Raw genomic sequence first — 12066 nt, forward strand, 5'->3', positions numbered from 1 at the left:
GTTTTTTGAATCCTTACATTCCCCCAGGTGCTGCTGTAGGCACTGGAGAGATATCAGTGAAGAAAATAAACAATTTCTTCATGCTTTTTATCCACATATATGTCTCTTGCTAGTCCTTCTGGAAACCAACCCAGTATTTACTCTTCCTTGATTCTTTTTCTTATCTATGAACTTTTTGCTCAACAATTTACTAGTTGAGGTAAAATCCATTGATGAAATTAATTTATTTAGCACTCTGGACATGTAGCAGTTTGCTGAGTCTTAATGTTTTCTATTGCAGCCATTTCTGGAGATTGTTAGCAATTTTTGCATGCAATTTTTGAGCTTGAGTCAGACATGTTTTTGTTCTTGGAGGGATTCCGTTAATAAGTCAATTTCAATATGGAGCTACAAAGCATGCATTTACTCATTTTTCTAAGTTATCTCTGACCTAATGAAGTCATCTATGTGTAGCTGTTTCCACATTGTTTTAAAGACATCATTTTGAAACATAATCCGAGTATATGACTAGCAAGACTAGGGCTTATAGAAAGATAATATTTATATTTTTTTAAAAAATTTTAATGAATAAAGATTGTACTGGCTTTAAAACAACAGCTGGTTCTTAAGGCTTGCCTTCCCTATCTCTGACCCCAAACCACAACATTCCCAAACATTTATTTGCAAGGAGATAAGTGATAGTTTGTCAGGTCAATAGGACTGTGCAGCCTGGACTTCTCATAGGTTGTTCTACTTACAGGTTTATCTTAAATAAATACATTTTATGTAAAGGGTATGAAGACACATTGTGCTTGCACTTTTCATTTTGCATGTCATCATTTAAACTGAGAAAAGAAACTTGGAAAATTACTTTTCCATGATAATTATTCCCTTTTCAAGACTACAAGAGATCATACCATACAGTTCATAGTATCAAATTTTGTTCTGGAAATTGAGTACAGTTAAAAATACTTTTGAGAAAAATGGGCAGGCTTTGGTTTTTGAGAAGTGAAAAGACTGTTCCTTTTGTAGGGACCCTGGGAGTTGTTCTCAGACTCAGACTGAGAAAAATAAAGCAGAATTCCTCGACCTGACATTCTGGATAATTATTTATTGTGGAGACCAGGCTGTGCAAAGTAGAAAGCTTAGTAGTATCCTTGTCTTCTCCCCACTGAATGCCATTAGCACCACCCTTCCAGTCATGACAATCAAAAAATGTCTCCAGACAGGGTCAAATGTTTCCTGGAGGGACAAATTAGTTCTCAGTAGTGAAGGACTGGGTTAGAGAAATTCTTCTTGGGGAGGTAACTGACACCTAAAAATTTCATGGCACTAAGAGAATCCATTAAGAGGACTCTGTATGGGGGAGAGGGAGAAGTGGCCAATAGTCTCTAAGAGAAATGGTACCTATTTTTTTTAGAGACAATGTTTTTAGGACAGTTTTAGATTGACAACAAAACTGAGAGAAAGGTAAAGAGATTTCCTATATACCCGTGCCCCTATACGTGCGGAGCTTGGCCCATTATAAATATTTCTCATCAGAATGGTACATTTTTTAGGAAGGGTGATCCTGCATTGACATATCATAATAACCCAAAGTCCACAGTTTACCAGAGTTTTCATTGCTGATATTGTAAATTCAATACGTTTGGATAAGTATATACTGACATAGCTCTACCATTATAATATAACATTTTTCACCACCCTAAAAATTCTCTGTAATTCACCTACTCATCTCTCCCCCACTACCCCTGACAACTATTGATCTTTTTGTCATCTCAATGGTTTTGCTTTTTTCCAGAATGTCACATCATTGGAATCAAAGTGTACATAGCCTTATCTGACTGGCTTTTTTTTTTTTTCACTTAATAATACACAAAGTTCCCCCATGTCTTTTAATGGTCTTATAGATCAGTTTCTTTTAGTGCTGAATGATATTCCATTGTGTGAATATACCACAGTTTATCCATTCACCTACTGAAAAACATCTTGGTTCCTTCCACTTTTACCAATTATGAATAAAGCTGCTATAAACATATGTGTGCAGATTTTTATGTAGACATAAAATGTCAGCTCCTTTGGATAGATATCAACGAGCGTAATTACTGGAACATATAGTAAGAGTATATTTAGTTTTGTGAGAAACCACGCAACTGTCTTCTAAAGTGGCTATTTTTCGGTATCTCTTATTCAAGGTCGGATTTCTCTTTTGTGTTTTGTTGTGTCTTTGTTATTCTCAAGATTTCAATATGCTTTCTTAAACACCTGTGCTTGAGCACTGAGAAATTAAGGCAGGCGGCTCTGATTTAGGCTTCAAGTGAAACGATACAACAAAAAGGTATATCCTTGGGTAGTCATTTATAAGATGGCAAAAAGTTAACCTCCAAGGAGTGGAGCAGAGATGAGTTTGGAATGACAGACACATACTAGATCTTATGATCTGCTGTGAAACATGGCAGCATTCCTCAGGCATCCTCAGATATCCCTAGTAGCAAATGCATTGGGATACTTAGGCTTCTGTTTATTTGTGCAGATACAGCGTGGAAATAAAAAGTTTGATGCTAGTAAACTAGAGAAATTGAGGACATTTGGTCACTTACAACTACAATTTTTCAACATTTTAATAAGTATAATGACAATTTCTGGATCCCAGAGCAGAAGAATAGGGTTAAAAAGATATGACATAAAAAGACAAAAGAAACAGATGTCTTTCAGTACACCTTAAATTTCACAAATATGAATACACACATTTTCTAGAGTCTGATACTTTAATTGAGGATGATTAAAGGGAGAAACCAAAGAATAGAAACTCTCAGGAAATTAACACACAAAATACAAAATAAAAATAAAATAAACGGTCAATGCTAATGTGAGCGAAGTGTTTTTATGTGTTCTTGATTACAGGGTAAATTATACATTTTGGAAAAGAATTTAGGCCTTAATGAACAATTTATGAATTCAGTACCTAAAAATGGCTGTATTTTTAAAACAGGTATTTAACTTCTGGTAGCCTAAGGATGCAATCTGCAATATGTTCAAAGCTCTATGGACAAAGACATTCACTTTGCAGTGTTACTCGTAATAATAAAAATCACAGAAAAACACAATGTAGGAAAATTAAGTGTATTAGCGTGTGATCCATGTAGTCAAATAAAATTATTAAATTTATATTTGGAAAAGTTGATGTAAAATATTAATATCCAATTTAAAGCAAGGTAAATATGCTAAATAGTACTATCTCAAGCCATATTAAGAAAAAATATATGTGAAATACTGGAGAAAATATGTCAAAATTTCAAGGGATAATCTCTGTCTGGTTTAGGGGTATAGACATTTCCAAATGTTTTTATTACTAGAATGAAGGAATTTGAAAAGAGTATATATTAATTTATAATAAAATATATACAGATAGTTTCATTTCTCTATTCCAATACTTTTGACATATCCCATCTATTTATTTATTTTCAGGTCAATGTTTTCCATAGGTGTTAAGTTCCTTGGTTTTAGGAAGGTCATCAGATCCAGTAACAGTTCTTAAATACATATTTATTTAAGTATGAAAACTAATGATTTTAAAAGGTGTCAGGGAAAATGTGCTATTTTCCTTTAAGTGAGTGAGGATCATTTCATGTAACTGTGAAACATAAGTTTTTGTAACATAGGTAATGTACATTACAGTAAATAATTGTGTGTATTCAGATAATGTGCATTGGTTGATTATTAGGCAAATATTAATGGTTTGTGGCTATATGAGGGAACCCCATTGCTACCGAGAGCTTGCCTGTTGCTAATAGAATTGCTTATCTAATTTGAAAATTAATAGCAACATAACTCCATTAAGGAAACAACCAAATGATCCTATGCAATAAGAGATTTTCAAATTTAATTACTGATCCCATTGCCCTGCAAAAATGCATTCTGTTAACGTTTTCTCCCAAACCTATAGTTGTATGGGATTACTTGCCAGATATGAAGGTTTTGTTGTTATCTAGTATATAATAACTGCCCTCCATATGATAGGATTTGTGTTGGACATCACCTTGGTCAATACTATCCATGGACAGAAATATGATTTCTGAATGCTGTGATCAATATTTGTGTAACCTGCACTTCACATCACGATCCTTGTCATATCAAATAGGTTCATTGCTAGCCGCTGCTTGACTCCTTTTTCTGATCTCATATTGTCCAGAATACATTCTTAAAGTTGTGTTAATCAGTGTTTAGTCAATGTGTTACAGGTTCCTTACATTTTCTGCTCTGGCCATCAAGATATTTGCCAGAGATGTCTTGGTGAAGAAAAATATCATATCCCTTACAGTTAAGAAAATATTATTCAGGCAAGTGGCAAATTATAGGCAGTTATTGCATAATTTCAGAGCGAAGTGAGCAGTTATTTGCCCAGAGGGAACATGAAGTAGCCATGAAGGAAAATGACCCCATGTATCTTGAAAGAAATTAAAAAGTAAGAGTCTGTGACAATTAGGGTGCCTCAGTACCATAAATCTCTCTCTTCTGTTTCTTAATTTCAAAGAAAATGGCTAAGCAAGTAAAACATTTACAGAGGAAGGTGTTAAAATCTAAATTCCACCACTAAAGCAGCTACTGTCAGATGCTCACAAATAGCCTGGTAAAACATCTAAAGTGTTGTTGTATCAAGAAAGTTGAAATTATTTTCAAAGACATGATCATTAGAAAAAGTGGCATTAATGGAGACAGAAAGGCAGTAGCGGGATCATCTATTTTTAGAGGTTTCAGGCTATCTGCCTATATATACAGTGGATATTTTTCTTCCTTTGTGGTAATAAAAAAAGTCAAAACAGGCAATTTTCTAGACAAGTAAATGAATAGGTATAATGATTTGTGACATTTTAAAAATATAAATGAACACACAGAATGCCCCATTTCCTAATAGTATGATCTTAACACACATGAATTCTGTCAACAGAGAAACTAAACAAAAATAACATCAGAAATACAAAAAATAAAAATAATGCTTAAATCCTGCCCACAACACACCATTGAGCCTTAGGATCTATGTGTGGATTGTATACCTGCATGCTTTTTACAAGAGCGGACTGCAGACGGAGGAGGCAAAATCTGAGAAGTTCCACACATAATGCTCCTTATCATTTTCTATCTCTCCGCTACTCCTTCATGTTCATTTTATTGATTCTTTTAAAACAAATTTATCTGCTTCCATTTAACCATGCATCCAGTCCTGTTGGTATTTCCTACCACTCAGCTTTGTGTAGATCCCTGAATTCTATTCAACTTTCTCTTATTTTTATAAATGAAAAACTCTAAAGCTCCAACTAAGCCTCTGAAACACTTCCCCAGGTAGATGGGAACAATGATAGTTTGTCTTAAATGTAAATTAGGAGTCACATATACAAGTAAGGATGCATTTCTATACCTTTTACATCCCACCCAGTGCATAGTAGCTTAGTCATGTTCAGAGATTTGGCGCCTTTGTTAATAGAACTCAACGTCTGCACAGTGAGGAAAGCATGTCTTTGGAGTGCGGAGGGGAACCGTGGGCAAATGAGATTTGTCTACATCTTGTCCTCAGCCCTCAATCTGCTATGAAATGGAATTGACCAAGGCAAATGTCAGGCTGTAGATCACTTCATCATTGCAATGGGGAATGAATGGGCTTCTGATGGTGCCCTGGAGAGGCATGTCTACCTGCTAAGAAGCAGTTTAGGCGAGTGGGGGAACATGTGCCACCCTGTTATTGAGACCTCACAACAACATAAACTCAGGCTAACTATGGAGAAACCCTGTGAGAGCCTCTGTTGATAACCTTCCTGTGGGTTACAACTTGCAATCGAGCCTTAACCCTGGGGGATGGGACAGCCATTCTAGATCCTCTTGATCATGTACATCTGGACTTACATTCTGAAAGGTGGTAAATAATAGTTTTTTTTCTTTCTTTGATAAAATATGGTCCTGAACCCCTTTTCCAATTCTATCCAACCTCTGTATTTTACACTCTGTACTTTTTTTCAAATTAGACTTCTCTCTGTTCTTCACACAAGACTTATGCTTTCATGCTCCAGGCTTTACTTAAGCTCCTCTCTGTTTTGCCCATGTCTCTACCTATCTAATTTCTCCATTTTCTTTAAAGCTTCCTGAAGCCTTTCTTAATCCCCTATTCAGAAATGATCCCTTCCTCTTATGTCACAATAGCAGCTGGTTTTCACTTTTCTTATGACATTTTTACAACCTGATTTATATCATCAGATGTGTTTATGCCTGATCTTTTCAACATTATTATTAGCAATTTGAGGGTAGGATCTGTAGCTGCATCACTTTTGTATATTTCTGAAGTGCCAATGCTGCGTTCCTTCATTGTTTCCATACACACAAGATCCCTCTGTCTGTCTGTCTCTGCCACACACACACACACACAGAGTTTGCACACAGTCTTATGATACAAACCTGTACTTTTCTCTAATGGACTACTGCTACCCTTATTCCTTCCTCCACCCCACCCTAAGAAGTTTTAATGTCGAAATATCCTTAGAGGGTACCAGTCAAATTCTCCTCTGCATAGTTCAGCCCTCTGCCTGAGATAAAAATAATTTGTTAAAGAGGAAAATCCAGTTGTAAAGACTACCAGACTCTCTCTCTCTCTCTGTAGCACTTTCTGATTCCCTAGAGAAATCAAGAACTGGTTAAATAAAGGAGTCATCTGTCTTTCACACCTATAAATGTGCTGTTTCCACCCTTTCCTGCAAAGAATTGACTGTGAGCTTACTCAAATACAGTTGGCACTTCCCAGAATGAGGAAAACGTCTGGGGAGGGAGACTTGGCAAAAGAACTTCCTAAATATATTGTCCTAAATATACCACTCTCGAAGAAGGGGTTCTCAATCTGTGAGATGTTGAGAGGGCCATGGGTTAGAGAGCCAGCCATAGTCTGTTGTGGGGAGGAGTCTTTGCCCCTCCTCCACCCCTCGCAGTAACCCCAATCCTAGGATGCCAAGTAAGTGAATCTTCTGTGTGAAGATGGTGTTATAGTGTTCTGCCTGGGGAACACCAATTGCGGACAAGATCTCTCCTACCAACGTCAGCTTGTTTCCACTCTTACCCCTTGCCAGTCCCGAAGCAGTGACACCTCCATTTCAGCATCTTGAGGGCAGAGGGTGGGGGCTGGATTCTGAGCTCTGCAATATTTCTAACCCCTTCTACTTCCGGGTCCTCGCTGATAAAGAAACAGCCAAGGGCCTCGCCGGGTCAAGGGTGAGGCAATGGAGCACCACAATGTACAGACGAAAGGATCCATTGTCAGTTCCAACAGGTTGCTCTGACCTAGGCCGACCCACGAGGGCCCTGGGGCCAAGTATTCTGCCTCTTGCATGCTCTTGCTGCAGGTCTGACATAAAACTGACACGCCTTTTCCTACCTTTCCAGGAGAAGGAAAGCTATATCCCAACCTTCAGAAGAGGAGAGTTGGCTGCGGACGCTTGCCACGACTCCATCCCTTCAATTTACAGGCGGGCACACGCAGGTGTGCGTATGAGTGGGCGGTGACCTGAGCAGGATCCCCGCGCAACTCATCTCTGTACGTTTCCGAGACCGCCCGCATCTCAACCCTCGCGGGGACCTTGCCAGCGCTGCGTGCTGGGGACCGAGGGCAGAGCCCGCTGAGTGTGTCTAGGGGAGGCTTTGGACTTCTCCAAGGACGCAGTAAACGCTGACAGCCGAGTTGGACGCAGCCCCTCTAATATCTCATCCCCTCCCCAAATCACTCTCCCTTAAGGTATCTGCTGTCAACAGCAGTGGGTCGACACGGATAAGAAACACCGTGCTCATCTTTCCGCCGACCCTCTAGGGCTCGAGGAAACAGGCGGTGTAGACACCAGAGGACGGCTGTTTTCTCTGCCAGGGCAGAGTAAAAAGCGTGGGAAGCGGGCCGCCTGCTGAAGGTCTGGGAAAAAGGGAAAGCCTGGGCGAGGAAGAACACCCTCCCCTCCCCACACCCTTGGAGGAGTGAGAGCCGCAGAATACACCGTCTTCACCCAGACGTCCCGCCCCCGCTAAGCCCCGGCGCGCTCGGAGCGCGGGGCCAGGCGGCCGCCCGCACCGTCAGCATCAGTTCCAGCGGTCCGCTTCCGCGAACTGGCCCGCTGCGGTGCAGGAGCTCCAGGCTGCCCTCCCTCCTTGGCCCAGGGCCGCCCGTCAACGTGCGGATCACCGTCAGGCTGAGCGTCCGGCCGCCACTCGCGGACGTGCTCGCGCCAGCTGGATCGCGGCGAGCCCCTGTAGCTGGAGGCAGCGGGAACCGAACTCGCGCCTCCGAGCTCGACTGCGGACGAATCCTGGGGCCGCGCGCCTCGCGGCAAGCGGCCTCCGTGAGGCGCGGAGGGATACGCCTCGGCCGCGCCTCCGCTCTCTCCCTCCCCTCCTCTCCCCGCGCCCCCGCCCCCGCCTCCCTCCCCGCCCGGCTCTGCTGCTGCCGCCGCGGCGGCCGCTGCTGCTACTGCTGCTGTTGCCGCCGCCGCCGCCGCCTGGATATAGTGCGGCAAGGAGCGGAGCTTGCAGTCACTTTGCAAGGAGGAGCGCGCGGGCTGCGGGCGGCTGGGGCGCCCCGGGAGCGGCGGCGGCTCTAGCAGAGGCGGCCGTGACAGCGGAAGGTTCTCTCTCCGGGGCTGGACTTAATAACTTTGGAACTGTCCACCGGTGTCACGTCCTGAACATGAGCCTCCTCCTCTCCTTCTACCTGCTCGGGTTGCTTGTCAGTAGCGGGCAAGGTAGGAGTGTGGTGCTTTATTGCATTTACTTTCCCTCCCCCTTCTAACCCAACCAAGAGAGGCAGAAGGAGGCACAAGAAGAATTAGATGACGGAACTAAAGTTACAGTTATCGTTGCTGTTGTTATTTTCGCTCTTTCTTTCAGCTGCCGCTAAAAAAATTATATCTGTTGTGTGGAGACCCTGAAGTGAGAGGAAATACAGAATGGGAGATGGGCATCAGTGAGAGGAGATTGAGGCAAACTGCATCTTTTTCTAGGATCTTGGCTTTCTCTGATTTTCATTTTCGAAAATTGGATGAGTATGTTGGTGTGTGTTAACAGTTAAATCTCTGAGGTTGCGAAAGGAAAGGGGACGATGATGCTTTAAAGAAGCAGCAAAAACTATCAGCCTTAAACTCGTGAAAAATCTCTGTTGTGTGCAGGAAATTCAAATCTTAGAGATTCTTTTTTTTTTCTTCTTCTTCCCTTTCCCAAGACCCCAATTCCTAACTGAAGTGAACGATGATGGCTTATTTCTGTTGAGAACTAAGAGAGGGGCCATGGATGTTGTGTGTAAGAAAGCAAATGGATAAAACTAGGGATGTGTTGCAGTCATTCATTTTCAGCGTCCCCCCCCCCACCTTGGTAATACAGCAAGACTGAAAATGTTTATACCATCAGATTGTAATTACACCTGTAAGGGGTGTTTTAGCTTGTGGGGAACTGGTGGGATTTTTCTCTCTTAAGAAAAGAAAAAAAATGAATAGCTTACTAGAATAACCTGAGAGAAAATTTGGGGAAGCTACCTCTTTATCTTTAGAGATAGATGTGCATTTATCTTGCTTTGTTTAGTTTACATTCATGTAAAATATATTTATAATAAATGGAGGCATTTTCAACTGTCCAGACAAGTTTGAACATTTAATTGGGGACATAAAATGCTAAAACATGCATTGGTGGAAATCTTTAAAGAAAAAGAATATAGCAGTAATTTTGTGGTGTGTAATAATCACAGAGAATTTTATATTATTAGTGTAGCATGAAATTGTTTTTTTGAGGAAAAAATAAATTACAGCACAAGTTAAAATATCTCCACTGTATTTAATTCAAAGCCTTTTAGACTCCTCTGTGTTTCTCATTTGGTCCAGCAGGGGGTGGTAGAACTCCATTTTAAGCCCAGAAATGGTGGTTCTGTTCTTCCACACTCACTAGGTCCTTCTATCATTCTTCAGCAGGGCTTGACATTTTGGATATGAAGCCTTCCTTTCTCTGCCCTTCTCCTCCCTGGTGTTAGTGGCTGATGAAACACGATTGGATGCAGATTTTATGTTCAGAAATCAGAACGCAAACACTGAACGTGGCTGTAGTTTGTAAAGTGTCTTGCTAAGATGCTGCTCATTTTCCCTTAATAACATAGAGTATGCAAAATATCAGTCGTAGCAAAATTGCAGATATGTCCATCTGAAGCTAATATTTGCCCAATCAGTTAATTGAATCATTATTATAGCAATGATCAATATACACTTTATGCCCTACAGATATGCTGCTTTAATTTTTGGAGAGCTACTGATTATGTTTAACTGTTCATTTATCATATAGACAGGTATTTCTGAATACTGAGAAGCAGCCCCTGAAAATTACAGTTAAAATACCACTGCAATTAACCAAGTGTAGACAGTGTGGAGCAAGATGAGGGCATAATAGGAAGCAAGTTTATGCAGACTTAGGATTGCATTGTGACTGGTTTGGAGAAGAAAAATGTCTCAGTTGTGGAGTCTGTGAATTTACCATCGTAGACATTAAGTGTGTTGGAATTTGGGGGATAAAAAAGAAATCTAGGAACACTTAAATAGTACACACAGACACATATAATCTGAGTCTTCATGTGTAACACATCTGAAATTGCGATTCACCTGATTTATAATTCAGAATGCAGGGTGATTATAAAGAGAGGCTCTAAGACTGAAGCATGCCTGAAGGGGAGCCCATATTCACTGTAATGAAACTGGGAAGGAGGGGATCGTCGTTCTAAAGATCTCTCTGTCTAGTACAATTTAAAAATGCATGGCACTCACAGAGGCATAGATGCATGCGTAGCAAAGAGCCCTAGCTTTTGTGAAAGAGAACATGTGGTACTTCTGTGCCGTGTGTCCTAATGAAGTCAGAGATGCTTGGAAACAGCAATCCTGATCCTGGAGTCCAATTCCTCTATGCTAGTGTTTTGTTCTCCAATTAAGGATGCAGCAGCAAGTATCAGAAACACCACTGGGAGCAGTTTGAAAAAAATGCATCTAGTGTAACTCATAATTTTGTTTATTCTTTTATAAATGGGGCCATGGAAAAGCCGCCAGTCAGTGATCCCTGGGCTTGCATTAGAAATACTAAAATCCCAGCTTGCTGATTTATGTTTCCAACAATATACTTGCAGGGGATTTTATAAAGCATGATTGAAGCTATTGCTTTGGAAAGTGGTGTGCAGTTAGACTGGGGAAAGGCAACGATGATGTATTCCCTTTTAAGTAGTCAAAACGTTTTGAACTGCAGCAGTTGAATAGGAGAAAATGAAAGAAGTGAAAAACTGACTAACTTAAGTGGATGCCAATACCATAATTAGCTAACAAGGCCTAATAGTTCTACTTCTAACTTTCAACACGACGTTATTGTTCTACTGTAGTGAGAGGCTTTTTTATTGTAGCATAAACGCTCCTTTAAAAGCCTCTCATTCTCACTGCAAGATTCATATCTAATGAAGTGAGGCTGGGATTTAATTGTCAAGTCTGAATTTCATTGTCAAGGAACAGAGATTCCATAGCTTTTGCAATTATTTTTCCTTTGTAAAACTTGGCCACAGCTTCTGTCATCATAGCTCTCAAATGATAACTTGAGTCTGTGATGATTCCCAGCGCATGTGCTATTTGGATGTACATAAATTTGGATTTACATGTATGTATTACTTTCCTGAACCTTTTTTCTATTTTAAAAATAATTTTCTTCTTTACAAATTACCCAAGTGTGATTAATAAACATCTATTACTGAATGTTCACATACATAAATTAGAAGCATTGTTGTACAAAATCATAAAGCAAGAACAGAGCTATTCCTCTCTCTTGCAATCCAGTACAAGATACATACATAGAACACTCACCTAAGCCAGAATCATGGGGAGAAAGGGGTGAATCGCCCAGTTAAGTAAGCTTACAGGCATCTGCTTATAATTGCTCTTTCTGATGAAGTGTTAGTAAGTTGTTCATTAGAAAAGGGCCCCTTCTAAAAATAAAGCACAGGTGTGTGGGTGTGTACTAGTTTCAGATCTACAGGGAGGTCTCCACAAACCTATCTTCTGTGTA

At 40.4% G+C, this 12066-nt stretch overlaps 1 protein-coding gene across 1 annotated transcript in view; it reads left to right on the plus strand.

Moving 5' to 3' along the window:
- Positions 1–12066, plus strand: part of NCAM2 (neural cell adhesion molecule 2) — a 551377-nt gene that overhangs the window by 62873 nt on the left and 476438 nt on the right. The window contains exons 3-7 of the mRNA XM_057696426.1: positions 7006–7227; positions 7399–7495; positions 7748–7879; positions 8011–8344; positions 8542–8738. Coding sequence (XP_057552409.1) covers positions 7006–7227; positions 7399–7495; positions 7748–7879; positions 8011–8344; positions 8542–8738 — 982 coding nt within the window. The remainder of the gene's footprint in view (positions 1–7005; positions 7228–7398; positions 7496–7747; positions 7880–8010; positions 8345–8541; positions 8739–12066) is intronic.

The sequence above is a fragment of the Hippopotamus amphibius genome, chromosome 10 (assembly GCF_030028045.1).
Source record: "Hippopotamus amphibius kiboko isolate mHipAmp2 chromosome 10, mHipAmp2.hap2, whole genome shotgun sequence".
Taxonomy (NCBI): Eukaryota; Metazoa; Chordata; class Mammalia; order Artiodactyla; family Hippopotamidae; genus Hippopotamus; species Hippopotamus amphibius.